At 40.2% G+C, this 20,386-nt stretch overlaps 1 protein-coding gene across 1 annotated transcript; it reads right to left on the bottom strand.

Annotated features, from left to right (window-relative positions):
- Positions 1-661: 661 nt before the first annotated feature.
- On the bottom strand, positions 662-20,095 carry LOC122997225 (coiled-coil domain-containing protein 6-like). Its single transcript, XM_044373257.1, has 9 exons — positions 19,743-20,095; positions 18,466-18,615; positions 16,367-16,495; positions 15,227-15,330; positions 13,890-14,050; positions 10,783-10,939; positions 7,876-7,976; positions 5,736-5,857; positions 662-1,921 (listed from the first exon to the last, which is right to left on the bottom strand). The coding sequence occupies exons 1-9, from the start codon at positions 19,995-19,997 to the stop codon at positions 1,727-1,729; spliced, it is 1,374 nt and encodes a 457-aa protein (XP_044229192.1). The 5' UTR covers positions 19,998-20,095; the 3' UTR covers positions 662-1,726.
- Between the last annotated feature and the right edge of the window lie 291 nt (positions 20,096-20,386).

Raw genomic sequence — 20,386 nt, 5'->3', positions numbered from 1 at the left:
CCAGGTAGTAGATGCTAAGATATTTCACTGAATAAGTGAAAACTTTAACATTAGAACCACAAAGTCAACCTGATGGTGGCACTTGAGGAAAAACTGGGCGATCACCAAAGTCTGTAGGATTCAGCCTCTGGAGAATAACTGTAGAAAATTTCATGGCAATGCATCCATTTTAATGTAATATTTTCAGTCAAGCCAGCATTTGGTCAGTCCACCACTTTGATCCATACTGAAATATATCATATATCCATAAATATTGGATGAATTGCTATCGAGTTTTGTACAGACATTCACGGCCCCACATCACTAAATTTACATCTAATGATAAATGTTAATATTTCTTTCTGCCTTCTCAGATAGGTTGTGAGCTTTGATGGTACGGATTTATTTAAAAAGGCACAAACATTTTCCATCAACTACTGAAGAGATTTGACGTGATGTCATGATTTCAACACAGAAAATTCAAGTGAAGCTAAATGCACAAAAAAGATCAATCTAGTTGTAAACCTGTACACCTGTTAGAATCTGTTAAATTCAGCATGTGCATCAAATTACAGTCTCCTGTCCCATTAAAGATACTGACTGTTATAGGCAACAGTTCTCATGTCAATATTAAACTGTTTCTCATAGTTCTCACATTACATAAAACTGACAATTAAAAACATAAGTTGTCATCTCAAGAGCTTTAATCATACATAGAAATTTAGTTCAACAGTACCATTCATTTAGAATGTTTTAGCAGTATGTATATTTAGTGTAAAGAGCATTATGTTTTTTTTTTCTTTTTCTGATGAGGAATATCCATAAGGATGATAGAAGCTTTCAGAAATACACCAGAGAGAGAGAGAAGAGCAGAGAAGAGACTGAGTACATGACTAAGTTGTAACACCTCAGACTACATTTTAAACACCTCAAAAGGCGACATTTATCTGTGGTTTATGTACCAGTGTCCATCCTTTTTTTTTTTCGTTTCATTTTAACCGTAGAGCAGCAGAGCCTTGAATGTTTTCAGGAACAAAAATAACTGTGGCGAGAGCTCCGTTTGATCAATGCCCTATAATGGATAATCCTAGCAGTCTTCTATGACACCTCTCGTTGACCTAATCAATGCCGTGTTAAACTTGGGGTCAGGGTGAATAGTTTACACTGCCTCAGAGACAAAGGGAGTGGGGTGAGCTGGAGTGGAGACATTACTGCAATCGAGTGTCATATTATAGGCATGAAAAGAATCGACCACATCCATTTATCAATTCATCCATTTCTCTAGCCATACATCCATCAATTGATCCAAACATCCAACCTATCAGAAAACACCACCATGACACATACAGTATGTGCTGTTTGTGCTATCTTAGAAGCGCCACAACAACAATTCCAACCAGCTAAAGTCCCAAGCAAAGAAAAAAAAAAACATAACATGTACAAGACAGAATGTGGAACAGATAATTGGCCTACAAATCCCAGAAGCGATTATTTTTCAGTCCATCCATTCCTTTTAAGAGTAGTTAAGTAACGCCACGCGTGGATTTGGCAGGCGACTAGCTTCACTGAGGGTGCGCTGCCGTCGTTTCTCTCCCCTCGAAAACTTTTGAAGCTGCTTCTTTTGTGGAGTTGGTAAAGAGTAAGAAACTTGACTTCCAGAGCTGTTAATGATGGAAGCTGCTGTTGCGGTAGCGTCGTGGCATTCAGTGGGCGCGCTCACGCGCAAAGACAGAGACTGTGTGTGGCGTTAAGGCTGGGAGGGAGGCTGCTGTGCTGCGTGCTGCGACATAGCTGCCGGGGAGGACATGGACTGAACCATGGGCTGGGCTGGTGGGGGCAGCGGAGGCTGAGGCTGCTGGGCCCCTGAGTGCGTGTTGGGGGAGGGTGGGGGTGTCGGACGTTTGAATTTGTCAGGGCTGGTGCTTCTTCTTGGGGAGGGCCTCTGTTTGAGAGAGAAATAGTGAGAAAGAGAGAAAATGCATGAATGAATATTCCTGATCTTACAGTGAGCAACTGGATGGCTGAATTCTAAACATTTCCTATAGAAAATGGAGTTTGCAGCAAACTGAGGTCTTTGGAGAAAGTTGGTCCAACCAATGTCACATGAGGATATTGTCATATATCTTTTTTTTCCAATTCTTTCTTTTATTTTAGGTAGATACAGAACATAAAAAAGAGAGGTAACTGTGGACAATGTATCCAGTATTACAAACTACTGAAGGAAAATAAGATTGTGAAGGGCTGTGGTTACTTGTCTCAGAGTTTTCCTCCCCTTAGCTGTTGGTCATGACCTGACAACTACAATCCCACTCAAAAGAAAGGAATGAGAAAAGAAAAAAGCAGTTTAGAGAAAAATGTAATCTGTCTGAGGTTCTGATCTCGCAGACAGACCTCTTTCCCAGTTTTACTCCTGGGTGGGCTGAGTGATGATGGAAAGATGTGGTCTGTACAATCCACATGCAACAAGGGAAAATGAGTGAGAGCAAGAGAGGGTGAAAACTAGAAAGACACGGGTCCATAATGGCATGAAACAGTGGAGGGAAAGGTTTAAGTATGGAAGGAATAAACTGCATTGAAAGGAATTTAAGCACTATCATTATTATTGTTGTTGTTGTTGTTGTTAAGTTATTCAATAATTTAAACTGTCTGTACATAAATATGGCTTTATGTCTTGAACAATAATCTTATGAATTCTGCTACTGCCATGGAGTTTGGTCAAAAGTTTCAACACTTACCACTGTAAAGCAACAACAAGGATGCCAATCACACTGAAGTGTTCAGTAAACACTGGTGTTTCCCTAAACCTACTTTCTAAAACTTGCCCACATTTTGAGACAGTTCCTCAAACCAGGTGGCATTTATAAAAAGGGCCTGGCTAACCAGGATTATTTAGGCCTCTAAAGTATCCGATTCTGAGAATTTAACTGACTAGCCAATATGCCACGTTATTCTGCTTTACTTTACTCATTTTGTTAAAGGACCAATGTGTAGGATTTAGTGGCATCTAGTGGTGACGTTGTAGATTGCAAACACTGGATAACCCCTTGCCCCCCGCCTCCCCTTCCAAACATGTAGGAGAACCTAAGGTGGCTGCGAAACTTGCAAAAAATGCAAAAGGCCCTCTCTAGACCCAGTGTTTGGTTTGTCCGTTCTGGGCTACTGTAGAAACATGGCAGGCTCCATGGAAGGGGACCCGCTCCTTATGTTTAAGTTAACAAAAACAAAACAATTCTTATTTTCAGGTGATTATACACTAATTAAAACATTGTTATGAATGTTATAACATGTAAAGGTTTGAATGAGAAAATAAAAAAGGGGTGAAAGGTAATTTGTGAAAAACACAAAAATAAATAGAGTTGAACTTGTAGGAAACAAAATCATTACAAAAGGTTAAGGGATTAGTCAAAGTTGTCTCACAGTTGTGGTCAAGATCTCGGTCACAGTGACCTGAATAGCACAAAACTGGTAGAGTTCCCAGGAGAATGAGAGTGGGAGACAGAAGGAGACATTACATAACTCTGTGGAGTAGTGAGCAGGTACAGATGAGCTGGGTCAAAGAAAATTCTTCTTCTACACTCTCTTTTTAAAATCACATTGTCAAACTGTTTTAAAACCAACAGATGACCCTCTGACATAAAAAGGAACCTTTAGTGCTCTTTTTTCCAAAACATAAGGTATTATGTATGTTAAAACAAGTGCACACAATCGCACAATTTCATTTACTAACATCTTTAAAAGTCCATTTCCCCCTTAATAGTAAACGTAAAACAGAGCAGTCAGGCTGTTTACAAAGCAGTCCTGCTGTCTGATATAACCTTATTTGACAGACTGTTAATGTAGGTGTCAAAACTAAAACTACAAATACAATCATTTGATAGGAGAGCGGTTTTAATGGGGCAATGACCCTGCTATAAAATAATAAAGTGATTAATAGTGCCATAAATAAAATGTGTTCATTCAGTTATCACAGAAAAGATAAACGCACAGCTGACTAGACCTTGGGACATTTATACAGCTAGATACGTTCTCCTTTTATCAATGGTATGAGTGCGCTATTTTATGTGATCTAACAACAATATCTGCATGAAGATCAAGCCTCCTCTTTGGCAGGATTAAGGTTTGTGAATGTTCACTACCATGTAGACTTTTAGCCCTTTTTACTCCTGTTGATAAATATTAAAAAATAGATATAAACCAACTACATTATCTACAGGGTTCATCAGATGTGGATGTAAAGACAGTCTACCTGAAAGACTGTAGTTAACCTCATAACCTCATAACATAATTATGCTGGAGTAGAGAAATAAAAGTGTCCCAATACTGACCGATTGCACTGTAAAGCTGCGTTTTGACGGCAGGAACTTTGTCCAGGAACTAAGAACCTTTTAAGGAACTCAGTTCCTCTACCTACATTTCCACCAGAGAGGGTCCCTGCTGGGTGGGGGATGGGGGGGTAGTACTTTACAAAAGTATAGGAACTTTGGGGGCAGGGTTTGCAGGGATGACCATCGTTGACAGGTCAAACAAACACAGCTGCTTCAACTTGTCTACTACTTCATTCATGAGACAAGAAGTGCTCTAGTATTGATTTGGGAGCAGTTGAGGAAGATTGGAGGACATTTCTCTTCGTTTGTTAATGTTAAAATAAAGTTAGGCTTTGTTGTCAGCTTCCTGTCTCTTTTAAAAATGAACAAAAGAAAAAGAGAGAGAGCACGAGCGACAGAGAGTCAGCGTGGCAGTGGTTGAGCGAGCTAGAGAGTGAATGAAGAGAGAGTGGCAGTAGTGAATGAGAGAAATAAAAGGTTATTTTCTGATTGTTTCATGGTGGTTGTGTTCAAAAGCATAAATAAATAAACATCAAACACTCAACAGATGATTTACTGTGGAGACAGATGCTCATAGTTTGTTTCATTTTCCTCCTCTGCATTTCTCCTCTTCATTGAATCATTCATCACATCCTACTCATGTAACAGTAAATAAAAACAACAACAACAGGACAAACCTGTGTTGTTTTTTCCTGATGTGTGAATGCTTTGTTTCAAATGCCGCCGTTATTTTTACAGTTCTCATGGGTCTAATTTGTATGGTCTCCCTGGTTCCTCAGTTGTGGTGGAAATGCAAACAGGACTACACCACAGGGACTTTAAGTTCCAAGTTTGGTTCCTGAGATTAGTTCCTCTGGTTCCAAAGTACCTGGAACTTTTGGTCAAAATGGGGCTTTGGCAACAACAGTGGCCTTGAGATTACAACTAAAAGACTGATTTATAAATATTTCAATGAAAGAGAAGGTGTTCTCATTTATTGTTAAAAGTCAAAACTGTCTGAGGCCTTTTTACCAACTATAATATTATTAATAGTGGAAAATCTCACTCTATAACATGTGTATGTACAAAAAAAAAGATTCTCTCCTTTATGTGCCTGAGCTCACAATTGAAACTTTTCATTATATGATTTGTTTATTATTTATTTCTATTTACTTGGAAAGCATCTTGCTTTTCACCCACAGCTTAAAAATGTAGCAATTTTGCAATACAACCATTTTAAATGTGAACCAGTATTTTTACATTTTAATTGGAGCAACAAAATTTTTATTGGATCCTCAAACCTTTTGCAAAAAAAAAAAAAAAAAAAGTTGAGACCCGCTTTGCAAACTCCAGACAACTACGACTAATCTGAGTAAAAATGGAAAATGCCATATCCTGAAAACACCGCTTGCCAGATGTTTGGTTATGGATGTGTGGGTGGATGTTACTTACCGCTACAGCGTGAGAGGAACTTCCGTGGACGTGCAGGGCGGGGGTGTTGTAGTGGGAGATGGCAGCTCTAGACAGCGTCGCTGGAGGGGTGAAGCCAACTGTGTGGCTGCCATATGAGAGACCTGTGACAGAGACAGGAAGACAAACAGGAAAAGAAAGTTTCACATCTGTACTTTTGTACAAGTCATTATTTAACTCTTGACTTCGGCTCTGGGTGTCGTTTATCGCTCTACTTAACGCCAGTTGCACTATTACAGGTGAATGCGACTCATAACCTTTCTGACAGAACAGAAAAACAGCAGTGCTCGGACACCTCGGGCTGCTCGATTTATTTTCAATTACGATTTTGGCTTTCAACGATTATGAAAACAAGATTATTGAGATAAAACGATTATTGTGCTGCATTCTGTTTCCTCGTTCTGTCTAGTATTACAAATCCAGCGCATTGTGTGTCGGAGCAGCCAGACAGCGCAGTGAGAGACAGACAGTGAGGCAGAGCGGAGTTCTTCCTCACTGCGCCAATGTGTCTAAATTTAACAAACTATCAAATGTTCAGCAGTGGAAACTGACTTATTTAGACATCTACAGGCTTCTTTGTTTTAGTTTCAGTCAGACTTTGGATGCTTTTATTTTAGATCCAAGGATTCTTCGCTCCATGTAACCGTCTCTCCTTTCATCCAGCCGCTAGGCGCCGTGCTTTCTCTGTCTGCAGTCTGTTATTGTGCACATGCTTACTTGTAAAAAGCTGATTAGAAACCTGGTTACGTGTATACATGGCAGAGAAATCGGTGTTCTTCAGAGAGTAAAATCTACCTGTGGAAACCAGGTTTTTCTAATCCCATATTCAGATTACAGAAAGCAGGTTTCTTGTTCACACAGTTAATGATTTCCGTCTAACCTCTTGTTTCTCAAAGTAACATGATGAATAATCATTTTAGTATTAATCACTCCGCACAACATGCATCTTAACAATCACTACAATAACATGATCTCAATTATTTTGATCTTATTTATTTTAATTTAGTATTTTTATATTATTTATTTTAAAAAATATATAATCTATTTATCTCTTTTTTAGATTTACTTTTTTAATTTGTTTTTCAGTTGAATTATATTTTAAGTTCAAGGAAATCCACTGTTGAAAAGACAATTAAAAAAAAAAAAAAGCTCACTTTATGCATGATGTTTGCAAAGTCAGTGAATAATCGTTAAATAATCGTGATCTCAATATTGACCAAGATAATGGTGATTATGATTTTTGCCATAATGGAGCAGCCCTACTGGCACCTGAGGTCTGTTTTTATCACTGAGCAAACCTTCAGCCTGTAATCTGATAACTTGCTGAATAATACCAAACATGATTAAGCAGACTTTAAAAGGCAACATTTCCCCCTGCACAGTGCACGGCATTTGGCAGAGAGAAAATAGTGGGAGGTTGGGGATTTATTATGAATTCCTCTATTTGCAGTTACTAACCTGACATGTTTGTGTAATTTTGTTTCTTTTCCTACACTTTTTTTACACTCAGTCATTTATCAACCAATTTTAGATCATTTATTACAATTTTGAAATTCTTACAGATGTGATAAACTTAAAAAAGTGCAACTTTGTTTTTCTAGTTTTGTGTATAGCAGTTCAGCAGTTGACTCCACTAGAATACTGAATTGTTATACACAAACACACACACACACACACACACACACACACACACATCATCTTTCATAAACTCTGTAATCCTAAAAATGAATTTGTTATGCAAGCATGATGACTTTTTATGATCCTCCTGATTTGCAGACATAAGGTTTTTTGATGCTGCCAGGTGTATTATGGAAGAGAGCAAGAAGTGGATTTGATTGGACAGTGAGGACAAACGTTTATTTTTCCACTGTGATTTCTTTATGGCTCCACTGACCTTTTGGAGACTTAACATTGTTAATGAATGCTTGTTCCAGATTTGACACTAGATAAATTGGATTTCAATGGTGAGCTTTGTAACAAAGATAAAGCTCGTTTTCTGGCACCAGTGATATTAACTGATATTAAAGGTGCTTTTTATTGTTGTGAGGCCAATTATCCTTGACAGAGCATACCTCGTTGACCTCTATATTACATGGACAGTGGCCACCTTAAATGCACCTACCAGGTGATATGGGTCGGCTAGAGCTGGGAGAGGGGGTGTAGGGGATGGGGCTGGACACGGTCCTTGCTCGCAAGCCCTGTGCAGACATCTCGTTGAAGTACCTGAGGGGATGAGACGACCGGTTAATGAAAATTCAGTAAAACACAGAAAGTTTAAGTAGAGAAAAAGAGTTGTACAACATGAATAAGGATGGTTAATGAGAGGCCCTTTCCGGTGCAGGGTGAAAATCTGTTTTACCATACTTAAAAGTTTGTGTTTAAAAAGTGCTCCATTTAGTCTAACTGGCAGATAAATCAACCATGAAAATTTGCAACTTAACTGAATTCTGTCCCTCTGGGGACCTGCTGCTCCCTTAATAGGGTTGGGGACCGAACCGACCGAATCACATTGGAACTAAGGAGTACTTATTCATATTAGATCAATCAGTGCCAAATTTCAACACAACCAACTTGAGAGCGGGCTGTATTATGAATTCAAATAACTATTTATAAGATTCCTTATGAGCCTTTCGGAATGAAAAATCCCTCCGAGTTCACCGCTTCTTGCAAGTGCACATCTGGGTGAGACAGTAGGCTCTATATGTTAGAAACAAAGAGACAGCGAGACTATATTAACCCTGCTCTAAACCTACAACTTGTTCAAGTCCGACACAGTCAGGGCAATGGCGAGCTGAAAACGGTTGAGTTTTCCCAACCCCACTAGTAACTAACCTCACTGCTACAACTCCTAGATCTTGGGAAGGATATCACATGTGCTTCCTCCAAGACACACACAACAGCGTTCTCACACTATGCACTGGTGACTGTGACAGGCTGGAGGTTGTACGGACGGGTTTGGGAGGGGAGAGGGAGGTAGGGAGCAATTTTATAAAATGTTGTAAATAAATAAAAGTGTTGAAATTGAGAAGTTTGGACTTATTTTTTACAACTGATATTACACATTTGTTATTACAGAGTAAAGTGCCAGAAAAATGGTACTATTGGGTACTGGTCCTGAAATCCAAATACTGGTTTAAATGTGAATGGTGGAGCGCTCCGTTAGCTGAATGGTTACTGCGCATGCCACATAACCACAACGTCCCTGGCTTCATACCCATCTCTCTCTCCCCTTGTTTCCTGTCTGGCTCTTCGCTGCTCATTGTCCAATAAAGGATAAAAAAAGATTAAAAAAAAAAAAAACAAGACCAGGTCAAAACCTAGTATATGGCTAGACTGTGTGTGAAAGGTGTGAAATTGTGGCCAATTTGTTACAGGGATCGTCAGTGGTAGTGTCTATAATGTAAATTCCTGGATATTAAATGTTCATCTGCAGTTTTCTGTAGTGGTCCCAGTAATATTTGCTACATTTGAGTCATTAAAAAAAAAAAAAAAAAAAAAAAGGTTATAAACGCAGTTACAAGAACAATATTTTCCACTCATATTTTGGGATGTTTGATTTGAAAGAGAACTTATTTTAATTGTAATTATAACTATTCTAATGACCTATCTGTTAACTCTCCCTGCTCTCTCATCTGTTTCACTCTGCAGATGTCTCGTTTTTCACGCTGCGTTGAGTGTTTTGTCAGTGTGACTGTTATTTGGGGTGCATGCGCCTTTCTTTCCCAGTCGATGATCACAGAGGCGGCGGTTGAAACTGTTAATTAAAACTTTTGACAGCATTATGGGTGTAAATTCAAGAGGCTTATCTCTGCCCGGTTACAGCAGTTAGTCAAATAAAGTGCACCTGCAGAGCGGCAGTCCCACACTAAACTGATATAACAGCCTACATGAGTCACATGTTTAACCTGCAAGACTCATTTGGGCATCACACTGGACAGTAGAGACGCTGGTACGCGTTTGTTTAAACAGGAGTTCAGCCAACTTCGCTGCAGTTAACAGCGGAAACACTCAGCCCAACCAATGGTGACACTCACTCACAGATAACTGCGGTTATAGGGCTGGTCCAGGAAACCAAAAAAACCAAAAAAAACTGACCCAATTTTTTTTTTTATCCAGTTATTATATGGCATCTTTTAAAAGGCTACAAAAGTGTATCAGAAAACAGGAGCACAAACATAAAAGCCTAATAACTAAATTAAATAACAAGGACACTGACATGACAGGCATTAATGTCAGTGCAGGAGGAAATATAAAAAGATAATGAGATGTTTACAGTATTAACTATACTAGATGATCTAATACTAAGGGAGATGGAGTATTGTTTCAGTGTTTTATGACACACATAAAAGTCCTGTCTGGATTTCAGCATGGAATTGGGGCCATCTTGGTACCACTTGGCTGTCTGAGCTATCGGGGTGATGACTGCTAGTAGTAAAGGGGATCTGAAATCGGAGTTAAAATAAACCGTTTGCTCAAAGAAAGAAGGCCGTTTTTGGCTAAATGGTCTTGATTTGGCTCCTTTTCAGTTACAGCAGGACAACACAGATCTGGCAAAATAAAACTGAGCTACTACTAATTATTTTAATGTTTGCCAGTGTAAACACTGGTTTCTGAAGCAATCATGACAGCATAGGCCTGAATTGGAACCGCATGTATTAAACATTTAAAACATTTATTTTTTATTATAGGAAAAGAAAAAATACTGAGGCAGTGTGGAGCTGTTTAAAGCTGGGTGGGTTGTGTGTCTGACGGCAGCCTTGCTTAATAGACATCATGTTGTTACTTTGCTAATCACTAAAAAAAGCCTAATACATCACTAACAATGACTGGCAACAGGGAGAGCAACTGCTGTGTGCTGAGGTGGCACACATGCCTGCTTTTTGTATCCCTCCCTCTTTTGTTCCTTCATCTTTTCATTCTCACAGGTTCAAGCCCCCTTCATCCAATCAGCAATGTCAGCCGTGTATCTGCTGATGCATGTGACGTGATTTTGCAACCAATCGGTCGTATCGTGTGTCCCATCCTTTACCTCTCGTCGTCCATCTCCAGACTGGATTCACTCTCTGACAGCTGTCTGCATAGGGCCTCCCTGCGCTCCATTTCTCTCTGAAGCTTTCTCTGCAGCCGGATGTTCTCCTCCCTCATGTGTCGCTCCTCCTCTATGTACTGGGCACGCTTCTCTGTGTCTGGGAGGGGACACAACAGAAGGAATGACATCAGTTGAGATATTGTCCAGCTGGGCTGTTACCAACATTGTCGATCAGTCTGCGGAATATTTTCTTGATTAATTGTTTGGTCTATAAATCATCAGGAAAAAATGATGAAAAAAGGCCATCATAATTTGCTAGAGCATAAGGTGACATCATTCAATCTCTTGTTTTGTCTGACCAACAGTCCAAACCCCCAAATTTTCAATCTACTATGATGTCAGACCAAGAAAAGCTGTTGCCGTTTTTGCTTGAAATGAGTAAACAATCAATCCATTATCACAATAGCTGAAGATTAAATTTATGTCAATCAACTAATCGACTAATTGTTGCAGGTCTTTTGACAAGCTCACATCCTGACCACTGTATGTCAACATGAACAATGACTGTATTAATATGCAGTATCGTTGCACTTGTAAAAACTCCACAACAAAAATAAAGAGCTTTATCCAAGAGCTGTACATAATCTCCTCCAAAGACCTCCAAGAGCAGCCCTGTTTGTTTGTTTGTGCAGTACAATGTTAGTTCTGTTTCAAAAAAGAACCGGAGTGGGTCAATGCCAATCTCTAGTAACTCAATGGATTAAAATAAGTCAAGCAATGTCATGAGCCGCTTTCTCATATGAACTCCAGACAATGTCCAGAGAATTAGGTCCAGACATTGTCTGGAGTTGCCTTTCACACATGTAGCACACAAAAGGAGATTGTGTCAGACGCTTGCTCGCCTAATGGAAATACTCTATCTGATTTAGGTGAGAGGTGGCACATGGGTAGAGCGTGCAGGGCAGGACGTGACGCAAAAAGTACGCTGCGGTTGCAAGTCAGCATTTTTAAGCTTTTCACCAGAAAACGGTTTTTATTTTACTAGAAATTGCAGTATGTCCTCTCTCCCATTAGTGCTAGCTTTCACAGCGGAGCGCTCAGGGCCAGTCAAAACAATGCAGCTTAGCTGGCCTTCTGTGTTTATCCGGTGCCAGCCGCGTGATAGAAACGTCATCAACACACCCACTTGCTTGCCATGAATTCTCTGGAAAATAACCTGCTGTATTCACACATGGGCTCAATTGGGCATTACACGAATTTTGTACTAGGGGGTTGGCGGGGTAAAGTCCGTTCAATGTCCGCTCCAACTGATTCAGACATTTGCTTTCTCACATACAGCTCCTCCAGGTGATGTCCCGATAACTTAATGGTTGCAGTGCATGTGTGAAAGGGGCTATGGAGGGTTTCTTTTAGTGGCACTACACTTCTGCTACTTCATTCAGCATCTCAAACTATGTGATAAAAGTTGGACTAGCTACTCCCTCTAGAGGCCAAAACAAGGCATAGGCAGAATAATGGTGAGTCAGGCTTTCAGGCATGTGTTTAGACTTCCATTAATTAATTAATTTCTTCATGTTCCCTCAAGATAAAACAAAACCCGACTGAACAACAAACAAGTGTTATTATCTTCACCAGAATTCTGCACTGTGAGATGTTTGTTTTATGATGTCCACGCCCTGACTTTGTTCTTCAGTGGAACCCATAAAACATGAAAAGCTCTGTTTTCAATGTGCCTGCAAACATAGATGATTATGCACTGGACTCATTTGGATTTCAGCTCCCAGTACCACAAGCCCTCCCAGTCTGTGCTCTCTCCATATGCATCATGTTTTGGGGAGACAATCCAAATATTCAAGCATGTTATTGAGGAGAGATACTAGGAGAAGATAGTTTCATGTCATTGGGATCCACAAGTAATAAAATGTTTACTATATTATTTAATTGCACTTTTGTTTAACTGGTCAGTGGACTTTCCCTGATGTTTTCTTTAAAGGAATAGTTAAACGTTTTGGGAAATATGCTTACTTGCTAAATATAAGATTACAGCCAGCAGGTGGTTACTTTAGCTAAGCACAAAGACTGGAAATCGGAAAACAGTTAGTCTGGCTATTTCAAAAGGTATCAAAGTCTTTATTTTCTGGTGCATTAGTTTTCAAAATAACCCAATATCCTAGGATTTGAGAGTCACCTTCCGAATAATGTTCGATTTACTGGCCATTTTTAAATAACCTGTTAGACAAAACAGAAGCATATGGGCATGTTATGGAGCAGATAATGTGAATATGGTTGTTTCATGCATTAAAAAGATTGCTCCAAGTCTCAGATGTTGGACCGCTGCTGAATGCATCAGCAAGATAATGTTTCAATCACAAGTGTCCTTAAATACACCAACAAGGACACTTCTCAGAATGGTACCTGCCAGCAACTGCATTTCCTTGCTGTATTAGTGCATGTAATATATATAATGCATCAGTTGAGCTGTTTAGCAAATCACAGGTATGGTCTCAAAATGTTTTATTATCTGTGTCTCTGGTTTTAGGTCATAACTTTTTACATCAACAGAAATGACAGACCGCAAGTGCAGACTGCGAGTTCAGCAATCGCCCATCCTCATGTCTTTGCCCCGTTCTGAGAGATGCATGTATGTAAATCAAATGCAAAGTCAGTCAGAACAAACAGAATTTGTTTAGGGGGTTAATACCTTACAAAGACTCAACTACGTCAAATTAAGATAAAGCTCAGATATCATGGGCACCTCTTTCAAGAGGGAAAAAGATTGTTGACCGTACATAATAAGACTTTCTTAGAGGCTTGTTCTTGACTATTGTGCTGTTCCACTTCTTCATATACCCTTAGGTATAAGATGACCAATGAAAAACAAGAGCTTAATGATGCTGTAAACTGTGTCATTACAAGGCAAGAAAGTATCCAGTTCCTTCTAGTCTACGTAAAACAAGCCCAGTCTGGGTGTAGGGTGAATTTACCCCTCATATCTTAACTGAGGATCAGTTTTACCCAATCACATCCTTCATCACCACTTGAGGGCACCTGCCCACCACAGAGCACACACCCCCTTGGATCATGTGACAGTTTGAGAGGCCACTTACGCTGCAGCTCAGTGGTGCGCAGGCTTTTCTTAAGCCTCTCCACCTCATTCTTCAGGAAGCGGATATGCCGCATCATGTTCTCTGGTGAGTCTATCTCCATGGAAACGTCTCTTGGGGAGGGAGGGGCTGACACGGGCTGGTCCAACTTCTCCTGAAGGATTCTAGTTTAGAAAAATATATAAAATACGCGTTATTAGAATTAATTAACTGAAATGACAGACAAAAACACCTTATGACTTTTAGAATATCAATCTATTTGAGATCCCCAACTTTTAACACGAGCCTAGACAGACTATTTATTCAGTTTTTGAAAAATGAAAAACCTTTTCACCCTTTTCTCATTTGTCGCATCTTCAGATTGAAAATGGCTGCAATTTGAAATAACTGACAAATTACAGATATTATCAGGCCATCAGGAGGTAATTATCTAGCCTAATATAATTTACTTTTCTAAAAACATTGCCCTGAAATGTTTAATATAAATCAGAAAGCTACTATTTTTCGATTATTAGTAATTCTAGTCTGCATCACCACTGAAGCGGAGTCACTTTCATTATTCATTTCACTACTCATTACTGAAATATGGGATACACTAAACTCAGTCCTGTCAAAATAATGCATTTATCCTCATGTAAGTAAAAACTTTTTTGGAAAGTCACAGCAGGCCACTGCAGGACAGCTTTCAGTGCAAGATTTAAATAAATCTATGGGAGAAATATTTATATTATTACATATTTGGAATGTAAGTAGAGTATTTTCATATGGTCCGTGTCACCGCCAACCAAGCGAGTTTAATATTTATGAGCTGTGCTGAAACTACAAGCCGCTTTACTGAGTAGTCAATCCATGAAAAATGAATCGACATCAATCTGATTAATTAATCACAGCTTCTGCAGTGTGGGAATTTGCAACTTCTCTCTGCAACATTTAATTAGAAACTGAATCCAGTTGAGTTTTTTTTAACCGTTGCTCAGACAAAAAAGACACTGAAAGTTGACACCCTGGGCATTAGGAACTTGTGATGGGCATTTGTGCTCATTTCTCACGATTTATAGATTAATTGATCAATTAATCAAAACATGAAAATCTAATGAAAATAAAACATTTCATCAGTTGCAACCTTATCTATTACGTAACATTATTTCAGTGGTCATACTGACAGTGAGAGCCTTTGTCTCTTCCGTTGTCACTACTGAAGAGATATAGTGATCAAACATGTTCAAGTATGGATACGGACTTAAACAAGCTTTAAATCCAGGCCTACAATACATAGATTGTAAGATATCCACCATGTCTAGATACTGCAATGGTTATTACATAATATGATCATTACATACCTTTTCTCAGCCTCCAGTTTGTCCATCCGTTTCCAAAGTCTGTTGACAAGGGCTTCTTGTTCCTGCTCTAATGTGTTCTCAAGGTCGATCTTCTCCCGCCTCAACTGGAGAATAAAAACAGAGACTGACATTAGGAGATAGAAAAACCTTGATATTGAAATGCATTCACAGGACGGCACACAAACACACTGTACAGCAAACCCTAGCTCTCTGTCCAGATAAGCTTCTCTTTCATCAAGTTACAGTCCCTATGCCTGTTTGTGAGTGAGCCACAGTGACAGAACAACAAAGCATGATAGTCTATAAAGATTCCTTTATTGCCAGCTGATATAAAATAAGCTACCCATTTGTGTTTTTTCTGTTGAAATTAGGGCTGTGCGATATGACGATATATATATATATATATTGTGTGATGATAGAAAAACGTCTATCGTTTCATATTATGCTCCATCTAGGGATGTAACGGTACACAAACTTCATGGTTCGGTGTGAACCTCGGCTTTGGGATCACAGTTTGGTACGATTTCAGTACAGCAGGGAAAAGAAAAGTAGAAAATAACATTTTTTATAAGAGGGGCTACTTCTGTCGCATGGACGCAGTTTAGGTATGAAAAGTCAAACACGGACCAGAAAACCATAATTTGCAAGTTATGCCGCAGATTGGTCCCCACAACAGACTCAAACACCACTAATCTCTTTTACCACCTACGCAAGAATCAGTGTCAAAGTATGTATGTGTGTGTGTGAGATTTTGGTCATATTGCACAGCCCTAGATTAAATGAAGTCATATTTTGGTAAACATGTTAAGCTCTGTATAGTCAACATGCACAGAAGCATTACAAATGAATCACTCTGACACATACATTAACAAATGAGCAGGAATAATGTATGCATGGCTGCATATTCACTGTCAAATCCCATCATTAGAGCATGGAAATATTATGGAGTGGCTTCAGCACACATGTTTGACTCGGCCACAGACGAAAAATGTTTTTTCCAGTGAACATTCAGTGGGAAGAATTAAGGATAGTTAAACTTTGGCATGTCACTCTACTACAATAACTGGACATGCAAGTTCAGGGATAAGTTGTTCCACACTGGATGCTGAAGTCTTTCTTGCACTACCACAATAAGTATACCTGTTCGAGGGTTAGCTGCTTTGAGATGGTTTCATTCTCCATCTTCTTGATCTTTTTCATGAGCTTGTTAACCTGGAACTCCTGCTCCTGCTCCAAGTGCTGCTCCAACTCTGCCTTCTCATGCTGGAGCTGGGATAATAAAAAAAAGAGGAGGATAATGCGGAGACAGAGGGAAAGAAGAGGAGGTGGATGAAACAAGAGAGATGAGAGAGCAGGAAGAGGAGTAAGAGCGCAAGAAGAGCCTCATGGTGAGTCACATAAAAACTATTTGATGACCACAGTGAACAAACACACTGTTGTCAGATCATCACGTTTAAGCTTACACATTGATAGTCAAACAAAACAGGAAGCCAATATTACAATTCTATCGGATTTGTGGTTTAAACTTCCCAGAGGAATAAACAGTGTAAAATAATGATCTGGCAACCAAAGTAACCACCTTTGGCAGTAAACCAATACAAAGAAAGGGTGCGGCTCAGCACCAATTCAAAATGGGACGGCTGTTTAATGGATTATATAAGCGATTACTCATTATGGGGAAAGGGATGCAAACTCATTTATAGGAAAAGACTGGAGAGGGAAAAATAACCATTTCCATTATGCTAAAAAAGTGGTAGAACACCTCACAACAACACCATTTGTTTTAACTTACAATGACTACATTCATATGGAGTTCTCTGAAGTATTCTGGATAAAAGAACGGGTCACCAAATTTTGCCACACCCAGTGCAGCCATTTTTTCCTCTAATTAACACACTGACAATTTGGAGGAGTTGTTTTGATAATGCGCCTCCCTTCAGCCATTCCAACTACCATCACAGCTATTGTATAACAGGCCTCCACCCCATTGTACTGTGTGGTGAGTGGCAACTATGACTCTGAGTCTGTGGTGTGTGAGCATGTATCTGTTCATTTTCAACCTCACAACACCTTGCAGAGATATTTTATCCTGCTTGGGTCCTTCTGTCCTTTCGAACTGTTTGTAAGCACCGCATGCTCTGAGTGCATGTGTGTATATATGAGTAACTTAGTGAACATTTTTTTCCATCCTTCTCTCATGCATTAGTAATAACAATTGAGCCAAAACAGTGTGAGACATTTTATCAGTGTCCTCTCTAAAAGAAACCTCTATATTGGCACTTAAAAAGATATCAGGAAGAGGAATGCAAATTACATTGTACATCAAATTGACAGTGTGTAGGTCATAAAATGTGCTGGGGTGAAACGTCCATCATCAAAGGTAATGTCGGGGAGAATGCAAGTCAGACAAAATTGTTTAAAAAAAAAAAGTGTTTCTGCACAGGAGCATTCGCACACCCAGTAAAATAAATGACCACATTTCCGCAGTTCTCTCTCTCTATCATCACAGGAGTATAACGCATGCCCCTGGATACACACACACGCGCGCGCGCACACACACACACACACACACACACAGAGACAGACACTATAAGCTGTCTACAGGCAAAGGCAGATACAGGCCTGTTTCATGTTAAGTGAGAATGCAAGATAACAAAATCCCAAACAAGTCCATCTGTATGACCTTAAGCAGGGTCTGCTGAGGCACTTGCACGTGTCCCTTCCAGATTCCCTCTTTTTGCACATCAACAAATCATTAGTCAGCCTACAGCTAGCCATCGAAAGTGTGAGAGCATGCTGTGTGCTCTGCAGTTGGAAAAATAAGATGTGGAAAACAGACTGAACCAAATAACCGACAGACGGGAGGAGAGTAATTTGAGAGTCATTTAGAGTAGCTACAAGCCGCAGTGAAGTCATCTTGAGCCTTTCCAGGCTTCAGGCAACTACCAATACAGTTGATGATAATGCACTAGCTGCTGAACACTCATACGTAAGGTTGCGTGCAGAGACACACAACCGGCGAGATCACTTTGAACAATACTACAACCAAATACTTTGCATAAGTGAGCATTAAATAAACATTGCTGTGCCACAGCGATATTTGCTATTAATATGATAGGTAATCACATAGGGTGACTGCTTGAGGCTATTCTCCATTGTGCAAAATAATAAGTCTGGTATAATCAACCTCAACCAGTAGACAAGCACTGGCATTTTCCCATCTTGTTCCCATCACTCACATGCATGAGTTTCCTTGACAGTTCATTGGTGAGAAATTCCTCCTCCTTCTCATAGTTGACCGCCAAGGTCTCCTTCTCCTTCTGGAGGGCCTGGATCTTCTTAAACAAGGTGTTGCTGATAAATTCTTCCTCTTGCTCCGCTCTTGCTTGCTGTAAGAGAGAGACAAATGAAAAACAGGAAAGCACCAGTGAAGCAGAATCATCGATCTGGCACATCAGTATGTTGGATTTGCACATTTATCTTAATTACATTGCTACAACAAGCAGTGTTTGCATATGGGCGTACTGTAAACACACATACTCCGATCAACCGAAATCTGCTGCAGTGAAGTGTGCCAGCCAAAGACGAAGCAGAATTTCCCCTGATGACTCGAGGTTTTGCAGTAATGGGTGGCTTACTAACAGTGAGGGGAAGAGTGAAACGTGGGGGCACTGAGGAAATGTGTTAGGACTGCTGCTGTAACAGCTACCATTACAGTGTGATGATACAGCACCAGTCTCAAATTCTCCATCCTCATTCTTCACTGACCTCAAAGCTAAACTGTTCTGCAAGCTGGGAGAATGTGTCCGTTATTAAAGAACAATGAGAGGGGACAAAAGAAACCCAACATCTAGTTATAAGCCTCACACATCCCCAGAGGATGATCAGTGTGGCTCACTTACCAACATATGAGGTTGGCATCAGGCTAGCTCGCTAAGTTTGGCCTACATACTTCCCATCTATCCAGATCGGTTACACATTTTTATGAAGCGGAGGCTGATTAACCGACCACGAAGACATATGACGCATTGGTCTATGCCAATGCTGCTGCTGCCGGGGTATTTATTTTCACTCAGTAATCGTGTCCTGGTTGGACATAACGTGGTGACAATGTCCAGCAGTGGGTAGTCAGCTGACACAAGTCCGGTAACTTACATCGTGAGGTGCACAGCTCATCTTTAACGCCTCTTAACTTAGCCGCTGAGCTAACGTTAGCCAAGATTAGCAACGCAAAAACAAAACAAAGCTTACTAGCTGGCCATCGCTGCCCAGCCATCTAGCAAACGTTAGCTCCCTGGCTAATTTAGCCACCTTGCTAATGTTAGTACAGCTAGCAAAATATTAGGATGCTGTGCTCCATTACAAATATTCTATACATGTAACGCATTAAATGTGGTAACATTTACTATTTAGCACAACACAAACAACACTGGCCACAGCTAAATTACTGACAAATGTAATATAATAATTGGCGTGGGGCTAGCATCTAGCTAGTTCGTTAGCTAACATTACTCACAATGGTGACGCTAGCTTTGCGGAGGTCCCGATTCTCCTCCTGCAGGGCTTTGCACTTGAGTTTGAACGTCTCCAGCTCAATTTTAAGAACTTTATTCTCTTGTTGTAGCGAGGCCAGGCGGTTCGTCAGTTCCTCCAGACGAAACTGTGAAATGACTATGCTGGGTTTCCCCGAATTTGAAGCGGAGGACGACATCGGGGTGGCCGAGCTGCTCCCCGCTCCGTCGGTGTCGCTCTCGCTTGCGCTGTCCGCCATGGCTGTGCGACAGTGTGGAGCAGAGGAGGGGAAGACGACGGCAGCTGCAGCGTGTGAGCAGCGCAGATAGCAGAATGGTACACCGTGTGACCTTGCTCACGCGTGTCTGCACAGTGCCACCATCAGGCTGTCTCCAGTACCGCCCAAATGCACCCCTGACGAATGAAACTGAAACATTTAATACATCTTTATCAGCTCCATGCACGCATGAGTTACCAACCGGACAAAGTACAGCACCAAGACCCCAGACCATAAATCACTTCATTAGCTGAAATCTAGAGGGCCTTAAAGTGGGTCATGTATCATTACCTTGTCCATCTGTCCTTTCTTGTTTTGTAGATGGGCTCTGAGTAAAAAAATACATCCTGGATATTCTAAAAAAATAGATA

Source organism: Thunnus albacares, chromosome 14 (assembly GCF_914725855.1).
Source record: "Thunnus albacares chromosome 14, fThuAlb1.1, whole genome shotgun sequence".
NCBI lineage: Eukaryota > Metazoa > Chordata > Actinopteri > Scombriformes > Scombridae > Thunnus > Thunnus albacares.
Note: the sequence above shows the minus strand (reverse complement) of the source record. Positions and strands in the feature narration are given on the sequence as shown.